Below are 21,757 nucleotides of genomic sequence, written 5' to 3'. Positions count from 1 at the left end.
TGATAAGGAAAGAGAAGTGTTTTCCAACCATTTCCCAGGTGTTGAAAAGATACTTGTTTTTGCTTTTGGTTCCCTTGCCTTTCGAGATGGAAGATGATGAGATTTCTGTTTTTAAAAGGATGTAATCCTTTTCAAAGACCAATTATTAGGAAAAATTATATGGAAATTTAATCTTGTTGGTTCTTGCATGACTTTTAACAGAAGAAGGTCCACTTAAATAGGGTTTGTGTGGCATTTGTTCATACAGAAGTGAACAAGGCAGATAAAGTCCCCGCCCTCAGGGAACTTATAGTTCAGTAACAGAAACGTCAAACAAAGGTGGCAATTTCATAACAGAGAAGCGTGGAGACCTGTGGAAGAACAGAGCAAGGAAGACCGCCTCACTGGGGGGATAAGGAAAGTCTTCCTTTCTTGGGAAACTATCATCTAAGCTTTGAATTGAAGGAGTTGGGTTGGGTTCAGGGGGTGGGGGAGATTGTTCCAATTAGAAGGAAGGGCACCTACAGAGGCCCCAAAGGAAGAGAACTTGGCACGTTTGAGGTGCCTAAATAAAGTTAGGGTGGGTTAAAGGAAGAGATTTAAAACAAAACAAAAGAAAGTTGATCTGGAGCCAGCCAGTGAAGAGCTATGTAAATCATGTTAAAGGTTTTAGATTTTAGACTTTATCCTGTGGTCAGTGGGAAGCCAGTAAGGATTTTCAAAGGGGTAATTATCTCCACAAATCTCCAAGCTGTCCTGCCTTCATCCATGAATTGATGAATTAAAGGTCTTCCTGCTTTCCTGAGTCCATTCCACCGGCTTTTTTTCTATGTACGTCTAAAGGCCGGCCGCCATCTTGACGAGTGCCCTGGGTTATGGGAGAGGCCATGCTCTCAAGAATGAACACATGTGAGCCTTCTCTTGACGGTACTTAGAAGTAGAGAATAAAGGAAGCACTTAGGCAGGTGCACAAGCCTGATTTGAAGGTGTAACCCACGCACTGCTGTAAAACGCCCTTGAGGAATGAGTTTGGGAAGAAAACCCAAACATTTTACCGAAGTTACAGTTTAGACCTGTTAAAACGTCTTTTCATAGGAAGGGTATCAGCAGACAGTTCTCTCTTTAGTGCCTGTGTCTATTATTAGATATCCTGGTTTCACTTCCAAGTTCTAGGCAGGCCGGAGAAACCCAGCTAGTTAGGTGATGATTAGCTTAGGTTTTGGAACTAGTTTGCATTTTCATGCCAGGTGTCGAGTTGATTTACCAAGTCAGACAATTTGCCCAGTGGGACATTCTGGAGAGCGGTCAAGGAAAAGATGTGGATATCCCATAACTTGTTGAGTCCCATAACTTGTCTGTTTAGGTCTTTTAATATGTGGAAAGATAGTTATACATCTTATAAAAATAAGATTTCCAAGGTGTTTTGACTTCTGTTGTCAGTTTGAATTGACTGCACATGTGATGTTCATTACATTATTATAAAGCTTATTGACTGGGTCTTTTTTCTTTTCCCTTCATTATCTCCCAATATCACAAAGAAAACTCCTTTAGTTAGAAAAAAAATGTTTATATCAACACAATACTCAGGCAGCAGAGCTTGGGGCCTTTGTTCCATGCTGAATTAGAGCTGAATGAGGCCAAGTCTCACTTGAGATGCCCTCAGTCCTCCACAGTAGAAGACCTTGGTGTGGGTGACTGACGGAAGGATTCCCTCCCAGGCCCAGGTGAGAGAGAGCTCTTCTTCAGGAGTGTACAGTGTTTCCCTTTCCTGCCGGCAGGTACAAATTGTGTATCTTATAGGGGCACAGCTGGCTGTGTGAAGGTTCTAAAGCTGAACGTGGAGTATCCTACAGATGATTATGTATACCGCCAAGTTCCTTGACCATTCTCTGGTGACCGAAGTATAATCACAGTAGCTGCAACTCACCAAGACCTTAAAGCCCAGTACTATAATTCACACACAGTTTTCTCATTTCTCATTTTCTCATGTAACCCTCCCAGCAGCTATCTGGGATAGAATCCAAATTACCCAAACTCTTGAGATCAGATATATTCCACATTTTTCTGATTTTAGAAAGGCCGTAAAGTGTCCATACCATTATTTAGAAAAGCAATGCAATGCATGTACTATTATTGAACACACCCAGTGGAGTCTGGGGCTGCACCTGTCATCAAATTCGATTTCTGCTGTGAAACTTAGAGTTTGTTCTATTAAGTGGGATAAATAAAGACCAAGAAGAACCTCATGCTGGTTCACCTCGGGTTTTGCTGCCAAATAAGTTATGACAAAACTTAGTTTTAATGGCTCCTCTGTGCTTTCAGGACTTAATTTCAGTGCTCCAAATTACAACAGTCAAATTGCTGACGCTGTCCAAAGATCTGGGCAGATGGCGAGGGAGTAGCGTCGTCCGTGTCAGCCATCTAGCCTGGCTGCTCTTGTGAGTTCTTTCTGAAAGTTCATGCCCCAGGAGGAAGCTCAGTCATTCACTCTGCAGACAGGCTCACTGCCTGAGAACTTTGAAAGGACTGGGAGCTCAAGCAAGGAATCCATTTCTTAATTCGAGGACGTGCGGGGATAAGTGTTCACTCCACTACCTGACCAGGTTAGGCGGAGTAGGGCCAACGCTGGCCAAATTCATTTACTGGTGGTCATTGAACACCATGTCTGCTCTTTGCTGTTCTCCTTTGCTCTTTAAGATTGTTCCTTCTGGGGCTTCCCTGGCGGCACAGTGGTTAAGAATCCGCCTGCCAGTGCAGGGGACACGGGTTCGAGCCCTGGTCCGGGAAGATCCCACATGCTGCGGAGCAACTAAGCCCATGCCCCACAACTACTGAGCCTGCGCTCTAGAGCCCGTGAGCTACAACTACTGAATCCTACACGCCTAGAGCCCGTGCTCCGCAATGAGAGAAGCCACCGCAATGAGAAGCCCGCGCACCGCAACGAAGAGTAGCCCCCGCTCACCGCAACTAGAAAAAGCCGGCGTGCAGCAGTGAAGACCCAACGCAGTCAAAAATAAATAAATAAAATAAATAAATTTATTTAAAAAAAAAATTGTTCCTTCTGCCTTGGATCAGAAACTCCCTGTATTTTTATTTATCTGAACCCAGTGAATATGTTCATTTTTAAAAGCACATGCCATTTGGGAAGGAATTGGTAAGAAAAGTTCAGGTCGAAGTAGGGTTTGGCAAGGGGTGAAGGTTGAAGGTGTTCAGTGACGTCAGAACTTCTCAAGTTACAGAGTTCAAAGTTCTTTTTGGACATTGCCTTCAATGGTTTGAAAAGGGCAACTGTCATGGTTAAACCCATCACCTTCACTCCTGAGAAGATACAGACCGTGCGGTCTTTCTTCTGTGACAAGCCTATGGTCATGGCTTCTGGGACGTAGAACTTTGGAGAAGAACAAAACTTCCTACCATTCCGTTTTGTAACAACTTCTGCTGTCACTGCTGATTGTGCTGGGTCTTCTGGTACACACAGTGTCTGGGTTGTCCCTTGCTTTGCTGGGGACATCACATGGTGGCCTTGTTACTTGCCCTTTACCCATGCCTGGCTACCCCACGCTCCAGGTTAAGGAGAGCTGCTTCCAAAAATTCAGACTCAACTGCTCAACTGTGTGAACCTACATACAAAGAAACATGCAGTCTTGAGCTGAGAACGAAAAGATGATCAAAGGACCTAATTCTTGTAAGATCCCTGCTCTACGCCTGGTAAGAAATGTGAGCTAATCTAAACCAGGCCAGGGAGCAGGATGGCCCCCGTGACTGCTGGAGTTTAGGGCAGGATATGACAGTCTCTTACTAACCATGGCAACTTGCCGTGAGCTTCCCTAGGGAGATTGGTGTTTCAGAGCCACTTCATCTTTGTAAATAAGCTACTTACTACTTACGGGGTGGAGGACTGGGGGTGGCGGTGGGAAGAGGGTGCAGGACAGGCCATTAGAGCACCAAAGAACACATTCATGTTACATGTAATGGTATTTTATTTCTCATGACCTTGAATGTAAAGTTCAAAGGTTTCCCCAAAAGTTATATGCATCTGACATCACAGGTATTCTCAGTCTCTCTGTCTTTTATTTCTCATTACTCAAATATAAATTCATACCAAAGCTGGTCAAGGAGAATTACACATGTGCTTAAATGTGACAGTCATTTTTCTGGATTCATATCTAAAGTTCGAATCCTGACACCACTGCTTGTTAGCTGTGTAACTAACTTACTTCACCTCTCTAAACCTCAGTTTCTTCATCAGTAAAACGGGAATAAAATAGTACCAACCTCATCAGTAAGTTAGTACAGTCGGTGCCTGGTGCACAAAAGGCTTCCAATAAGAGTTGTTGTTATTGCAGGGTTTTTTAAAATTAATTTATTTATTTTTGGCTGCATTGGGTCTTTGTTGCTGCGCACGGGCTTTCTCTAGTTGCGGCGAGCGGGGCCTACTCTTCCTTGCGGTGCACGGGCTTCTCATTGCGGTGGCGTCTTTTTGTTGCGGAGCACGGGCTCTAGGCGCGCGGGCTTCAGTAGCTGTGGCACAAGGGCTCAGTAGTTGTGGCTCACAGGCTGTAGAGCACAGGCTCAGTAGTTGTGGTACACGGGCTTAGTTGCTCCGCAGCATGTGGGATCTTCCCAGACCAGGGCTAGAACTATGTCCCCTGCATTAGCAGGCAGATTCTTAACCACTGCACCACCAGGGAAGTCCCATTATTGCAGTTCTTGTTCTAAGAAAAGACCTAGAAAACCTTAGCAGAGTTACTTATGAGTTATTCTTCTGCAGCTACTGGAACCCTGATGTAGATGACACAACATGCTTTATAAAATTGCTTTCTAGTCCTAGCTGAGATTTATTCATAGTTACTTCTTTAGAATTAAAGTTTCTCATATAAAATCAGAGTTCAAGAATTAGCTTTCAGGAGTCAGCTGTGATTTCAAAAAACAAAGGCCATTATTAAGCATGTTGGGTGACAGTGAAATTACAAATTACCATGAAAATATTTTCTTTTTTGGGGAGGGGGTGATAATGTTCGTAGAGCTAAGCTCACTGTGTTGGTAGAAATGTGTTTAACCAAAAGATCTTGGCGGGGCAATTGCTACTTACCATGAGTTTCATCCCTACTGTTTCAATTAAATTTTTTTTCTTTTTTTAGTCTTAAACTATGCTTCCCCTGCAGATGCAAAACTCTTTCCTTCTCCAGTTTTCATTTTCCAGTTCTGTTCAGAGGAATGATCCAATATTGACAACTCATCCAACATCCCACCATACCTTGAAGTAATAATATTTGGAAGTTTCTCAGACTTGTGTCACCAGGCAGGGGTATTTCTCATTTCTGAGCTAGGCTTATAATCTGAAGATTCATATCATTGCATTCTCCCACCCCTGGGGCCTTCAAAGGAGGAGATGAAAGGACCAGGAACTAGCTCTTAGTGTGTGGGTCATAGCTGGAACCATACAAGCCCATGGACTCCGGATCTGACAGGCAGGATATTCCCTTGTACTGGGAGGAAATGGAATTTAAAATGCAAGTCTGAGCTCCTTTCTTTCTGGTGATCTGCGAGTGAGTCGTTTAGATGTTTGCAAGCTCACCCCAAGGCTCCGTGAAGAAAGGAGATCATTGAAGGAGGCTTGGGCCAAGGCATGTTATCTGGTGGGCGTCTTTGTTCGGTTTGGTTTTTAAATAAGAGTGGGTGATGGCTTTTTCTTTTCTTTTGAGAAATGTAGAAACAAAGGATCTTTGATTTTTAAGACGTCAGACGCCATGGGTATAGAATATAATAATCACCAAAATCCTAATGTTTGACCAAAATAATTTTCTTAACTATGGGAATCCACCCTCTTGGCTTTTTAGAAGTTAGTCCTCTTCTTATAGAGGGAGGGTGTGGGCTGTCATGGATGGCAGCAGCTGTGTACTGAGGACATGCAGCCCTCGCTCTAGTTCCCTTGGGTGGGAGGAATTGCGGGTTCTTCTCTCTGCCCCCATCAGCACAGGGAAATCCATCTTGTTTGGAGAATCCAGAAATGCAGTCAAGGCGTGGCTTTTTCTCTCTGGACAAGGCGTGGCTTAACTACTTGTAATAAACAAACAGGAAACACAAATTCATGTTTCCTAGTTTTTTCTTCCACTAATCATGGGAGGCAGCGTTTACTAATTTGGAGTGAAATTCTGCTTCCCCCACTCTTCTCCTTAGTCTGCCTGTGAGAGTCACCAGTGAATGTGACCAGTGCTTCTCTGAGGCCCCAGGAGATGTCAGCTCAGTAGCTCCCCTGGGCCTGTGTGTGCTGCCTGGTGAGACAGAAAGGCTTCCGGATCTGCCTGGTCCATGAAGGTTAAAGCCCCAGCTTTATCTGCTTTTCTTAGCATGTGTGGTAATACTTAAAAGAAAAAAATTCTGGTTTGTTTTATAATTTAAAATTAATTCATGCTTATTGTAGAAAAAAACTTGGAAAGTAAAGAATAAAGATAAAAGGCACGGTGATTCATAATCCTAACTACTCCCTGCCTAGTTTTTCTCATGCACACATGTGCCTGGAAGATAACGTTGGGTCTACATGTGTATTAGTTTCCTATTGCTGCTGTAACAAATCACCACAAATATAGTGGCTTAAAACAACACAAATTTATTATCTTATAGTTCTCGAGGTCAGAAATCTGAAATGTGTCAGCTATGGACTGAATTGTGTCCCCTCCCAAATTCAGTATGTTGTTGAATGCCTAACCCCCAATGTGATGGTATTTGGAGACGAGGCCTTTGGGAGATAGTAAGAGTTAGATGAGGTCATGAGAGTGGGGCCCTCATGATGGGATTAGTGCCCTTATAAGAAAAGGCACCAGAGACCTCGTTCTCTCTCTGTGATGTGTGGACACAGCAAGAAGGTAGCCATCTGCATGATAGGAAGAAAGCTCTCACCAGAACCTGACCATGCTGGTACCCATGCTGATCTCACACTTCCAGCCTTCAGAACTGTGAGACAATAATTTCTGTTGTTTAAGCCACCCAACCCATGGTATTTTGTTATGACAGTTCAAACAGACTAAAATAGTGTCCTTCTGTGCTAAAATCAAGATATTGGCAGGGCTGTGTTTCTTCTAGAGGCTCTTGGGGAGAATCCATTTCCCTCCCTTTTCCAGTTCTAGAGGCCATCTACGTTCCTTGGCTTGTGGCCCCTTCCTCCATATCCAAAGCCAGTGGTATAGTATCTTCAAATCTCTCTCTCTCTCTCTCTCTCTGTCTCTCTCTGTCTCTCTCTCTGACCCTCCTGCATCTCTTTTATGAGGACCCTTGTGATTACATCAAGCCCAACTGGATAATCTTGGATAGTGTTCCCATCTCACAGTCTTTAACTTAATCACACCCTCAAAGTCCTTTTGCCATGTAAGGTAAATATTCACAGGTTTGGGGGATTAGGGTTTGGACATCTTTGTGGAAGCCATTATTCTGCCAACCACAAGACTGTTCATCTTATCCTGACTAAGTTTTACCATGTGTCAGGTGTGCACTTTTGTTTTCTTTTATGCAGCTAATAAGTAGTGAGTTAGGATTTGAACCCAAGCAGTCCAACTCTGGAGCCTGCACTCCTAAACCCCTGCAATATTTCTGCTTTTGTAACCTGCTTTTTCTCTTAATGTATTTTGAATATTTTCCCATGTCCATAACTATTCCTCTAAATTTGAGAGACTAGAACGTGACTTATAATGGCTAAATAATACTCCATCATCTGAATAAGCCACAACTAATTTAACCATTCTCCTATAGTCAGATGCCTTTGTTGTTTCCACATATGTAATTATAAGCAAACAAACGAACAATGGTGAAAGTCCTTGTACATAAGCTGTGTGCCCATACTTATTAGTTGAACTTGTGCCCATAAATAAGTAGTTAGTGGTTAACCAGTATACACTAGAGAATAGTATTTTCCAAACAGTTTTCCTCGAGATATTAATAGGGATTCTATGAAATGAGGTTCTGTGGTTAAATAAATTTGAGAAATGCTGCACCCCCATTCCTAAACTAGAGATTCACAATCATATCAGCACTAAAACCTTAGAGAAGTCCCCTGGTAAGGAAATCTATCTCGTTTTATCATTAAAGCTTTCTTTAGTCGAGTGTTTCTCAAACTTATTTGACCAATGACTTTTTGACCGTTTGCAGCATTGAGCAGTATCTTACAAAGAAGCTAAGGTAATCGGACGTGATTTTAGAAACACGGCTTTGGAATCATCCCAGCCAAGTGAAGCTGCTTATCCTCAAACACCTTTAAATGCTTAAGTCTAAAATTACTCTAGATGGAATAGTTTGGACAAAATCATATGTATGAAGTAAACTTGAGAATGTTTTCTACCCTCCACTTTGAATTCCAGTCTAGCTTTCTTCTGTTGGTTCCTATGTCAGTTAAGCTCGCGTTGCCCCTGCTCCCTGCTCTGTAAATGTCAGGGACCAGCCCTTGGCCAAGGCCAACACAGGTCTGCCTTGAGGTCTGCATGACACTTACTGTACATGTTGTTTCTGGGGTCCTTCAAGAGAGCTATTTTGTAAAGTGTTCAGCCCAGGTGAGAAACTAGATAGCAGGATGTTTGTCATTGAAAATAGAGGCCACTTTCAGCTACCGTCAGCTATTCAGTCATTCACCAGATGAATAGACTTATATGAGAACAAGTTTTGATGGGACAAGTGGGAATGGAACCTGGGGGAAGTGGGGAAGTGCTGGATGCACGCCAATGAACGCCAGAGATAGCCATCACTGTTTGGGGATTCTAATGAGATTTGTCCTCGGGGCCAAGGAGTTTCAAGGTGCCTTCCAAGGCCATAAAGGATGAGACAGACTTCCCAAGCTTTGCATCACATTTATGTCATGATCCCCAAGGCCCAAGCAGTGGTGGTGTCTGCCGTGTCTATTACTGGTGGAAGAGAACGAGAAGTTTTTTCACCATCCTAATCAAAGGGAAAACTTGATTAGGCTGCAAGCTAGGTCCCTCTCCAGGTTTTTGATGGCCTGTGTGGTTACTAAGATGGCGTGAGAATTCCAGTCATGGCGGGAACCGTACCGACGGCGGGATGCTTGGAGATCACGGTAGAGAAGCCCAGCCAAGCCGACTTCCCCAGATGTCAACCAGACCAGAAGTCTGGGGTTGGGGCTCCCTTCCTCTGGAGACCTGTGACAGCTTCTCCTGAGGCTCTGATGTGGCCTTGGTTATCGGAACCCTTCTGTTCTCTCCAAGACGTCTCAGCCACCTTCTCTTTGGAAGACACTGCTCCAGACCCGCTAAGCTAGGCTTTGGTTCCTGCTACTCATGTGACCTCTAGCGGCCGTAACCGGCAAAACCTGCTCCGGGGATGGGTTTCATCTTGCTGGCGTACTACGAAATGAGCAGGAAATGCCCACTTCTTTATGGTAACTTTTCACCCTCTTTACGATTCTCTTCCAGCACACGCCCAATTATACAATTTAGCAACAGTCAACACAATTCGGGCTCCAGACCTAACTCTGATCGTTACTAACTCACGTAATTTGGATTGATGTTAAGCATCTGAGCCTCCGTGGTCTACATTGTTCAGAGATGTCATGACATTCACCCTGACTACATCCCAGGGTTGTTGTAAGGATAAAATGACTTGAAGCCTATCAATGAAATGCCATATAAATGTGTCTGTTATTACTCCAAAGCCATCGCGTCTGTGGTTCTGTAGGCCAAGGTTGTTCTATTTCATGTGCTTTGGTGAAGAGGTTTAAACACTTTCCTCAGATTCTGTGTTGGGAATTCTGTCCCAATCCACAAGCATTTAATAAGTGGCTGCTCTGTATATGTCATAATGGACTTGCTGGTTCATTCAATAGCCATGAACTCCTGCCCTGTGGGATTCAGCATTGACCAGGACAGACAAGGTCCTGCTCTAATGGAGTTTACATTCAAATGAGTTAGGGGGATTCACAGCCAATTGAAATGGTCCCTATCTTCAGGTGACTTTACAGCTTTATTGAGAAGAAAAGCTTAAACAACCAGATTGATACAGTCAGTATGTGAAAAAGGCTTTCCCAGAAGTATAAACAAAGTATTATGATGCAGGGGTGGTATATGTGAAAGGGTGAAGTTAGAGGCAGTGAATATGGACTATGCTTTAGAAGTTTAATGCTGGAGGATTGGCTGGTGGGAGATGATTTGGACACTTGAGAGGTCAGTTAGGAAGTGACCAACCTGGTCATGTGGTATCTATTTCTAGTCTTAGAAGAGTTGTGAAATCTTTATGCAGAATTTCCCATGAAATTGCTCATTCTTACTCCATAGACATATTATTCTTTGAGATTCCAAATAAGTACGAGCTAGACTCATTGGATGCTTGCCATTCTAAATATTAACTTTAAAAATATTAATTTAGTTCTTGTACCAACCGTATGAGGTAGGTACTTCTATCAACATACCAATTTTACAGGTTAGGAAACTGAGATAGAAAAACTTCAAAAAAAAAAAAAAGGCAAGTAACTTGCCCCGAGGGTATTTGGCTGCTAACTGATGAACTCAAACCCAAGCAGGCTGGCTCTAGAACTGCATGCTCACCACTGCTGTGTTGTTTCTCAAAGCTTCATTTTAAAAGTCCACCAGGGACTTCCCTGGTGGGGCAGTGGTTAAGAATCCACCTGCCAATGCAGGGGACACGGGTTCGAGCCCTGGTCTGGGAAGATCCCACATGCCGCGGAGCAACTAAGCCCGTGCGCCACAACTACCGAGCCTGTGCTCTAGAGCCCCTGCTCCGCAACGAGAAGCCACCGCATCGAGAAGCCCAAGCACACCTCAGCGAAGAGTAGCCCCCGCTCACCGCAACTAGAGAAAGCCCATGTGCAGCAATGAAGACCCAACGCAGCCAATAAATAAATAAATAAAAGTTAAAAATAAAAGTCAATCAGAATTTTTAGAGATACATACTACGTATTCAGGGGTAATATTGCCTGAGGTCTGAGATTGCTTTAAATATTTTAGTACAGGAGGGTGGGAGGAAGGCAGGCAGGCAGGATAGATGGAGCAAGGGTGGTAAAATCTTGATAAATGTTTAATATAGTTGATGGGTCCATAGGTGTCATGATAGCATTCCCTAATTTCCATAATAAAAAATAGAAACCGTTTCTAGAGAATTTGAAGATTGAAGACCTTAAAATATTTGTAACCTTACTGTTAATATCAAAAGACTTTTTATCAATGATCTGGGTAATTGAGGTCGAAGCAATGACTTTCACTAAGTTAACTAATGTAATGGTGGGTCTACAGATGTAGTGTCTGTGTATTAAAAACCACTTCCCCACCTAATTGCCAAATGTGCTGGCCATATACTTTTTTTTTCAATCAATAAAGGTTGATCTTCTTGCCAAATGTATTTGATAGAATAGCCAAATGTTTGAGTTAGAATGGACTTCCAAGACAACTTCTCCCCAAATTCTCATTTTCTAGCTAAGGAAGTTGAAACTTCGAGAACTTAAGTGATCAGCTCAAGATTAAAGGGGGAACATTACATGATTGTCTACAGCCAACCTCATGGCTGGTTCATGAGGAAGAGCAGAAATTAAAACTCAGGCCTCCTGAACTCCAGGGGGCTTCCCAACTCCCCTCAAAGGAGCTATGCCCAGTAAAGTCCTATAGCCACCCACACAGAGACATGGACCCCAGGCTTCACTTGTGATTCCAGCTCCATCAGGCAGTCTGGGGGGGGGAGTGAGGCGAAGAAAGATGAGCTGCCTTCATCTTGGGTCTGGAGGAGGTCAAATGGGTCTTTAACCTTCCCTGGCGGTTTCTGAACTTTTGTGCTTGAAATATCCATTTATTTTGTGTGTTTTCTCCACATTCCTTGTTCGCAGACCCTAGCTGTGTCTCCCACAAGGGGCATAGTTGGAAAAATCATGACTGTTGCACCTGAAGGTACTTCTCAGAGGTGCGTTTGGGGCTCTGGCAATATAACCCACTCCTTCATGGGCCGGAAGGCATTTCCCAAGAGGGTGGGATGCAGGCGGTCTTAGTGACGGTGCCTGGCATCACCACACCGCCATGACTGTGGACCCAATCTCCTCATCCTGAGAATACCTGTATGGCATCTCAAAAACTAAAACCTCACCTTTCCCAAGTCTGACGCACCCCTTTTCTGCAACATAGAAGCTGCTGCTGTTGGCACTCATTCCTTAAGATCTGGGATCTCAAACCTAAATGCTTTCAGGACCGTGGCAGGTAAGGTAAAGAATGAAGCTGGCCAATGTAAGACTGGAGTAACCTGGGAAGAACAGCTTAGTTCTCGTTCAGAGGTTTTACAACATGTGTTGTCCATACAAAAAACCCGGGCTGGTCATCTGACCATTGGTGACCTCTGATAGAGAAGAAGGAGCCTGGGAAGGAAACCAGGAGACCTGGATACCATCGCCAGCTCCTGGTGGCCCAGCACAGCCTTCCCTTTGCTGAGCCTAAGTTTTCCTTATCTGTAAGAAATGGGTCTTTAAGGTTCAAAGGCACCGCCACCACTGACAGTCTGATTGTATGATCTGTGATAGAATACTTGTCCCCAAAACAACTGGAGCCAGCATCTGTCTGTCTGTTTGTCTGTCTGTCTGGCATATATCTGCAAAGTGCCTGAGAGCCCTCTTCGGTCTGACTGACTTTAAAACCGGTTTCCTTGAGGTCTTTGTTGGATGGGTTTGTGCCATTAATCCTTAAGCACATTGATCCCTGTAATAAAATGACCTGCACTTAACCATCATTCTGGTACCACTCGGTATGTCAGAGGTTGCTTTTTTGCCAGTGTTCTTCTCTTCTTTTCGAAAGCAGTCGTGACCAGACAAGCTTAGAAAGGGTGTTCTCTTCGTGTTGTTTCAGGGAAAATAGAGAAAGTCCAACCTCCTCCATCCCCCACACCTGAAGGTCCCAGCTTGCAGCCTGACTTAGCCCCCGAAGAGGCTGCCGGATCACAGCGGCCCAAGAATCTGATGCAGACCCTCATGGAAGACTATGAGACACACAAATCTAAAAGGCGCGAGAGAATGGATGATAGTAGTGTAAGTTTCTCCTCCTTTCCTCTTTACCGTGTCCAAGGGTGAACTTCAGTACGGCGTACGGTACTCCGGTTCAAGCATGGATGTGTGTGCGGTTGTCTGGCCAGCACTGTGGTTCCAGCACCAATTTTCAAATGTGTGGTTTAACATGCCTGCAGTTGGGTTGTGGGTTTTGCCTTGTTCTCAAAAACTTTGATCATGCAAAGAGTGGGTCTTTTTGCTGCCAAGTTCTAGTTTGAGTCTACTGCTACGGCTAGTGCGTGAGGTGTGGGGTGTGTGCGTAGAAAGACACCACGCATGGGGCAATGCGGGAAGAAGGACACAAGCTCCCTGAAATCACCCGCAGGCACCGGGGAGCTGATCTCAGCCATCGCTCGCCTGTTCTGTAGAGGTGTTATTTCTCTAGAGAACTATGACGATGCTATTCCTTCAATGTCTGCTCTGGGCGATCCCTATAAATGGTACACAGTGCTCGGAAGACTAAGTATGTTTTGGGCTGTTACCAAGCCGGTGTGTACGGTCTGGCAGGAGAGAGCCACTTAAAATGACAGTTAAAACCGCATAGTTACCCTGCTACCCTCAGCCCTGAGAACTTTGCACATGACATTCCCACCAACCACAAAGGAAGTCATCTGCTGTGTGGTTTCTTTCTCCGGTAAGCGGCTTAAGAGCCAGTGCTGCCCACAGCCTGCACAGCCAGGAGCCTGGGGATCAGCCTCAGGGGTCCGTGCCAACCTCCTTGGAATCCATTAGCATTGTTTGGGGTAACTACCTCCTCCCCCCAAATAGCTTGGGTCGGTTGAGGATACTCCCCAGTTGACCCAGGACAGTCCTGGTTTATGCCTGTTGTCCTGGCGTAATTATTAATAGCACCTCCTTTCCCTCTTAAAAGTGCCCCAGTTTGGATGCTAAGTGATTTAGTCACCTTAAACTTGAACGCAGTGGGGCTCACAGTAGGAATTCCATGCTGATTCACTGCCTCTCATATCCAAGTTGGCTGAGTTAAAGGTTTTCTGGAGGTGAAGCCAGATACTGAACACTTAGTGGTAAAGAAAGCAAGCAAACACGCCTATGGCAGCTGAATGACCCACTTGGTGTGTCTCAGCCTCCTCTCACTTAGGTTTGTACCTAAATTGCTTGGAACACTGGCCCCGCTCCTCTGTTGGGCTGGAAAATTTCTGGGCTGTTCCCTGTATTGTACAGTGGGATGGGCCTGGCCCTTGATGGCTGCTGCTGAGGTTTCAACTGCTGGGGCTCCTTCTCTGAGCCTGTACGACCTTTTCTGTCCATGAAGTCACTTTATCTGGCTCTTCTTTTCAGCCCTTTTTAGGTATTTTCTGGAGTCTGTGACCACCTTGAAGCTTAGGGCTATAAGGGGCTTTTCTTCAATGATTCCACACCATACATCAGCAGCTTTGGTGGAAGTTAGCTGGGATGTGTAGATGGGGAAGAACCAATGGACCACTTTGCCAGTGACCCAGCTGAGTGATTTGGAAGCACATTCTCTATATCTCTTGTGCATGCCTTTTGTGTTGAAGTGCAGGTGTTAGGGGAAAACACCATACCCAGAAGTGAAGTTACTCATTTCATAGGCAGAGGCTGACCAACTGACACTCAGGAAGCCACCTGGCGAACGTCAACTAGGTTGGATTTCCCCTTTTCATGAAGGAAGCTGCTTAGAATCAGCCTTTTAACATACTGGTTGCCCTTCACTTACACAGTGAAGTGAGAGCCTCCTGTCTCTGTTTTTCTCAAGTAAATTAACATTTTGGATAAGAAAGAAACCTACTAAACTAATCAAGCTGTTAATATCCCCAGATCTCAAACTCAAGGCCAAGTGTTCTGCACTGTTGTGGATATTACAAGAGAACCAAGTTTGTTGCTGTTGAAAATTCTTAGGAACAGAAAAAAAAAAAAAATCTATCCAACCCACTATATCCTCTTTTAAGAGACCCAAATCTGGAAAAAACAAAAGGCCCCCAAAAAACATACTTCAACTGCTTCTAAAGCAAATATATGCTCATCAGCGAGACTTCATTTCAGAGCCGCCTGTTAACCTATCTTAGTTCTTTTGATTCAGGGGATCTTTCTGTTGTGTCGTCATCAATCACTGGAGAATATGTTGACGTTTACCTTTAGGAATAAACAAGCCTTCATCTCTTTTCCTAGCTGACCTGTGGCCCCTTCTTTAATGGCCTCTCATAGCAGAAGGATAACCATAGGGAACACATGGATGGCTTGAAGCTTGAGTTGTGTAACTGGCTTCCCTGCTCCAAAAGCTGGTAGTTCTGTTCTCCTGGCTTCATCCACATACACTATCCTCAGGGCAAGTTGTGGCTTCTTAGATCCTCCACCCCCTATGAACCTCCCTTGGCCCACCTGGGTCCAGTGTCACCCGGCACTTCCACCTGCCAATATTCCTTCCAAAAAGTCAGTTGGCAGCATTTATGAGTCCCTCACGCGTGATCAGGACCCAACCACGTGTTCACCCATAGGAAGCAGCAAGCTCTTTCTGAATTGAATGAGAGGCATTCTTATTTGCTGTACTTCCCAAGGAGAAGGTAGACTTCAAAACAACGTGGGGTAATTGGGATGTATGCATAGTGATGCGCTGGGTACAATGACGTCAGTGAGCGTGAAGGAGAGAAGGAGAAAGAGAGGGAAGGCAAATGAAGCTGTGCCCGCAGTTTCCATGAGTAGCTTTCACCAACCTGTCTGGGAAAGAAAACCGATCCTCACCATCAGAACAGGTACAGCATGCCTCCGCCCCAGAGCAGTGATGGTGTCTGGAGTCCTGTCCCCAGTTCAGGACCCTTCCACTTTCCCACTCGATAAAATATCACCTGCAGGACAGGAGGGAGGCCTCTGGCTCACGGGGTCCCTGCCAGGAGGTGGGGTGGGGACAACCGCACAGTATTTAGTGGTTTTTTTCACGTTCTTAGCTGGCCTCTCTCCTGCTGAAAGCCAAGTGAGGGCTCAGAGAATGACGGAAGATGGAACATTAAATCATGAATCTCTCTCTGGGAATATCTGCCCAGGAGTCACTATAGCACTATAGTAGTCATATGAAGTCAGCTGTGGATGTTGTGCTTCCTTTTGCAGTTGGTGACAAAGTCAGTGACAAGGAACCAGAAAAAGCCCCTTTTCTGAAAAGGTTACCCCCAAACGGCCATCCTTGTTCCCAGCTCAGGCCTTGAGCAGGATAACCCTTGAGTAGCGACAGTCTTCATCCGCCGGGGCTGGCTTCCTTGTTCTGCGTGGTGTGGTCACTGATGAGTGTCTCCATGCTGCAGGCTGAGCCAGGTTCTACCTCTTAAGGGACCCCTTGGCTACCCTGGAGGCAGGAGGATTGCTAACCTCCACCCACACGCCTTACCCTGGGCTGTTTCCCAGCCTATACAGGGCCTTTGTGAGAATTAGCAAAAGGCACCCTTTTTCAGAACTCTGTGTGGATGCAGTCCTGCACCAGCTACACGGTCGGTGAGGGGAGTCGGGGGTCTGAGCTTCAACCCCATCCATTCCCCCAGCCTGGTGTTTTTGTGCAACACACACACTGCCCACCCAGATGCAACCGTCCTGCTCTTAGTGTAGGTTTCTTTTATCTGGAAATGTTATCTTAAGTGGAAATGTCCCCTTATCTGGGCCTGCTGCCATCTCTGGTCAGTCATGCAACTCATAATGGCCTGATGAATCATAGTTTCCTGTAGGGTTTCTTGGTACCTTGCAAAGGAAGGATACTTGAGGCAACACTGTTTTTCTGGCCAGTTTTCCCCCGCAACCTGACCTGAGCCTCAGAAGACAATGAGTTCTTGAGTCAGTGGTGCTCTTGAACTTGTTTGGTGGATTTGCTTTCCCTTTCTCAGTTGAGGGGATGCTGGGCTGAGTCCAGATTACAGCCTCCTGGACATTGAGCCCCATCCTTCCTCCTCGCACAGAATCTAGGTGGGTTTTTCCTGTGTTCTCTTTCTTTCTCTTTTGCCCCCAGAATAGTTACTGAGAGGGCTTTCAGCCTTCCCTGCCTGTCTTGGAATAAAAGAAGGCCTCTTTGGTTCCTGGGTTAAGTCCAAGCTGGGGGCTGGCAGTCACTGCTTTTCCAAGAATTCCTGGCACACACTTCCTTCTAGACCAGGACACCCTTTGGGAGTTCTAGCCCAACTCTCACTGGGTGGGTGGAGGAAGCCCGTCTGGCTCCAGTGCCCACCCCTGCCACCGCAGGCTGTATGGGAAGCTCAGCCAACATCAGTGATGCTTTGTGCCCCCAGCTCTCTCGGGTTCTCCCACATGCCCTGGGAAGGTGCAGAGGAGAGGAGCGCTCCACATTTATCAGCCCCCGGTCATCAGTCTGATCATTACAGAGCTGTGATTTTTAAGTGCAATACCCAAGAAGCAGTCAGTGATCACAGACATATGATCCCCCTATCCAGTCTGTGGTCACCATGCCAGAAACCAATCAGTGCCTCTAAAGTCGCTCAGTGTAAATGCAAGGTCATGACCGTTATTCTGGAGGAGGCTGTCCAAAGTCAGTCCTTCTCACTCATTACCCACAGCCGGGGCATTTTTTCTCTGAGCTTTTCTTGTAGTGACTTTTAGTTTCCTTTATAGGAACTAAAGGATCGTTTTAGTTCCTACTTAATCACTCCACTTTCAGGAACTTACTTAGGACCCCCAGGGTAGTGATGAGGGAGGCTGCTTGGTCTCCCTTGGCAGTGCCATCCTTCGATCAGCTTCAGAGAATCTGCCTCTGCAAACCTCGCATTCAAACCATCCCCTGTCTGTGGTTAGGGTCTTCTTTTCATGGGACAACAGGCTACAAGACTACTTTGGGGTTCAGAGACGCCTACAGGTAGGGGAAGGGCTGTTTGTCCACAGATGGCAATAGATTCTAACGAATCCAAAATGACCCTTAAGGATCTTGCTGGTGGGCAGCTGGTTGCATACAACCTGGGCGGAAAGAATCTTGTTAATTCAAAGCACAGAAGATGGAAGCAACAAATCTTGAACTAACAAAGTATGGCTTATCTGATATTTTTATGAAGGAATAATAGGGTATCTACTTGCTGCAAAAGATACAGACTTTTAAATAAACGAATATCAGATGAAGCAAGTCTTGGTGTGGGTGTGTCCTGGTCTCCTGGTGTTACTTCCCCTCTTGTGTCCCCTCCCCCCCTCACCGGCGCGATGCCAGTTCCCAGCTGGGGGGTGTTTTGTGAGTGTGTCTCTGCCATGTACTAACCCTGGTTTTTCCCTCTCTGCCAGTACACCTCTAAGTTACTGTCTTGCAAGGTGACTTCCGAGGTACTTTTCCACTTGTTTGTCTTGGTCTTCTTGCATGCCTGACCCAGGTGCATGTCGTCGTGGTTTGCCATTTCCTCATGGGTTTTTCTCCCTGCCTTTTCTGAATGGGGTGATTGCCTTGAAATGTTAGCGTCCATGCAACAGTGGTACACGCGGCTGTGCTGTGCTGTGCTGTGCTCTGGGTTGGAGAAGATTCTGTCCTGCTCATGGATCTGGAAGATGTTTGGACTAGAGGGTACAACCAGTGGGCTATTTGGATTTTTGTTTGTTTGTTTCTTCAGGCGCTGATAGCAAATCTACTCTGGTCTGGTTAGAAAATCATGCAGCTCAAGAGGACTGGGCTGTCGGTTCGGATCAGTCCTTTGTTTACCTTAACACAAACCCAGAGAGCTCCATGCCATCACTTTAGGGTAACTTATTCCTACTGTGAACCAACTCAGTTCCCCCTCCCCTCCATCTTTAAACCTGTATTTTTGCTTTGGAAGCTTCTTTAAGCATTGGATTTCCCCCCAAGCCTCCTCCTTTCCCCTACAACTTCCCTTTACACAGATTTCACAAACCTGTGCTATGAAAAAGCACAATACTTTTCATTTTTCCCATTTTTTCCACATATATATTGACTTATTCATATGCTATGAGAAAGCATACTGGCTTTTATATTTTTTATTTCTAGAGCATTGTATTATTTTTATTTTAAAAGAATTATTGTAAATATAGAGAATTGTAGAGAATCATTTATTCATTCACCTGGTTAACAATTTATCGAGATCCTACTACACATCGGGCACTTTCTGGGTTCTGAGGAGACAGCAGTCACCTGAACAATGTCCCTGGTGCCATGGAGCTGGCATTCCAATGTGTCAAGGATATGGCAGAGTAAAATAATAAAGGCCCCTAGCCAGCTTGGTGCATTCTTATCATTTCATAATATTTGCTTAATATTTTTAAAAGAACTTAATATTGCAAATACCATTCAAGCCCTCTTGTTACTTCTCCCAGCTCCCATTTCTTTCTCTCTTGAGAGGGAATTTTTCTGGAGTTTGGTGTTGATTGTTTCCATGCATGTTTTTATCCTTATACTACATATGTCTGTGTATATAAATTATATCTAATGGTTTTGCATGTTTTAGAACTTTCTATAAATATATCATATTGTAGTATCCTGTACTCTTTATTCTGTCTGCATCATTTTTAGATGTGTCCATGTTGATACTTACGGCTCTAGTTCACTCATTATAATTGCCGTATATAGTATTCCATTGAATGAATACGTATCTGTTTATTCATTCTTCCAGTGATGGAAATGTAGGTTGTATCTTTTCTTTGCCATTACAAACAATGAGTCAATGAATGTTATTTTACACAGCTCTTTGTGTGACCTATGGAAGAAAGTCTCTAAATATATCTAGGGGTAAAAGTACTGGTTATAGGGCTTACACATCCTCACATTCACTACCTATTGCAAACTACTCTTCAAAATTGGCTGTGCTAACCTATAGCACAATATATATTTTACATCTGCATATTTAGCAAAATAATTATGGTTAACTATAGACGTGAGCTGATGATTATCAGTAGTTTTGTTTCACAAAGTGTAAAATGAATATTGAAAATATCATTACATGGACCTTCCTCAGTGTCTAATTGTGGTTCTCAGTGAGGAAATGCTGGTTTAAGAATTAGACCCTAAGTCCACATCCCCTTGGAGTCAACATAAGATTGAAGAAAATCTGGTCAAATACATCCAAGGAAGATAAGACTGGACCCTGTCTGCCTTCAGTGGAAGATATGAGGGATAAAATATTAATATAAATATTATTTAACATATCTGTCTTTTGTTTAATATCCCCAAATAAAATTATCTAGGTTGATTGCTGCTCAAACTGAAGTGATTCACTTGAATTCCCTAAGCATCGGAGAGAAAAATTAATACTAGAGGATTGTTCAAAGAGAATTGATTTTCTTTTTCTCCCACCAGACCTAAATCTGAATTAATTTGTGAAAACGATAAAACCTTAAATCAGGTCTTTCTATTTTTTTTTTTTTTTTTTTATGTTTTTCTCTCTCCATTCCTATGGAGAGTATTTATTGCCCTTTCTGATGCTTCTTCCTCCATACTCCTCCCAGCCACTGAGCAGCCGTGGAACATGCTGGCCCAGAGCATCGACTCTGCACCCAGAGTTCTGGGTTCAGATGTTAGCTCTTCCTCCTTCTAACTGATGTTAGTCAGATTGTTGAAACCTCTCTGTGCTTCAGCTTCTTCATATGTGAAATTCATAGTATGAATCCCATAGAATCCATAGCGAGGATTAAAACCGTAGCTGGTTCATGATACCTGGTATGTAAGTGTTTACCATTACCAGAGCCCCAGAGGCAAGTGCTTTTTTTTAACCCAGAAAGGAAAGGAATGGGCTTTAGGAAATAAAGTTAATATGAAGAAATCTAGAACAACAGTTCTAGATTTGCTAGAGCTTTACACACACACACACACACACACACACTCACACACACAGTACTCTGAATTAATTGTGGAATAAATGCTCATTCACATACCTTCCCCGAGGGCTTGGCTTTTTGAATCTTCAAAAGGTCAGTTGGAGGAGGGAAGAAACTGTTCTATCCTGAACATGAAGCACTGTGCCCGACACTTGGTAGGAACCCAATAAATGGCTATAAGATGGATGGACAGATGGATTGAAATGGGTTCCCAAAGAACGGAGTAAATTAAATTTTTTCAAGATGATTGAGAATTAAAATAGGGCCCAGATACAAGACAAGGGACATCTGAAATTGATGGGGACTATTTTTTTCAAAACCTTAGATTTATTTTTAGCTCTTATGTAAACCTTTCAGTTTGTATGTACAGTCTGCAAGGCAAACATATGACTGTTTTACACAATGTAGAGCTCCTTGTCAAAACGTCTTATGTTTGAATACCACTTGATTGCTTATAAAGCCCTTTCACATGATGAGAGAAATACGTAGTTATTGTTTAAGAATTTCCTATGCCCTGGTAACTTTGGTAAATTCTTCACCTCATTTATTCCTCTGACCACACCTCGGTATTGTAGTTTTTATTATTCCCTTTTTACATAGAAGGAAACTGAGGCACAGGGTAATAAACTTTCCCAAGGTCCCATAGTTACTAGGATTTAAACTTAGACCTGCCTGGACTTCAGAGGCTGCATTGCTTCCTGAGAGAGCCTGTGAAATAGGGCAGGTGTTGTGTCCGTTTTACAGATAAAGGAAGTTGAGACTCAAGATGCCATGAACGACAGCACATGTTCCAGGCACAGAGCTGGAAACAAAGCTCAGGACTTGCAATTCCAGTCCCTCACTGCCTTCCAGTACCATGTTACCAGGCCTTGACCAGAAGATTCCACTGTTTAACTCTACCAGACTTGGAGACATGCTTTCCTCCTACTGATTTCTTATTCTTAGATGTTGACTAGGTGACCATGATATGTTTAC

General features: G+C 44.2%; 1 protein-coding gene across 7 annotated transcripts in view; it reads left to right on the top strand.

The window, feature by feature from the left end:
* The window catches only part of PALM2AKAP2 (PALM2 and AKAP2 fusion), a 489,254-nt gene that overhangs the window by 462,070 nt on the left and 5,427 nt on the right, over positions 1-21,757 (top strand). For 6 of the 7 annotated variants that reach the window (XM_068553885.1, XM_068553886.1, XM_068553890.1 and 3 more), the window contains one exon: positions 12,816-12,994. The exons of the other annotated variant lie outside the window; for it this stretch is intronic. In XM_068553885.1, the coding sequence (XP_068409986.1) occupies positions 12,816-12,994 (179 nt within the window). The remainder of the gene's footprint in view (positions 1-12,815; positions 12,995-21,757) is intronic. 7 annotated transcript variants of the gene reach the window in all.

Source organism: Eschrichtius robustus, chromosome 10 (genome assembly GCF_028021215.1).
Source record: "Eschrichtius robustus isolate mEscRob2 chromosome 10, mEscRob2.pri, whole genome shotgun sequence".
Lineage (NCBI taxonomy): Eukaryota > Metazoa > Chordata > Mammalia > Artiodactyla > Eschrichtiidae > Eschrichtius > Eschrichtius robustus.
This window is presented reverse-complemented; position numbering and strand designations above follow the sequence as displayed.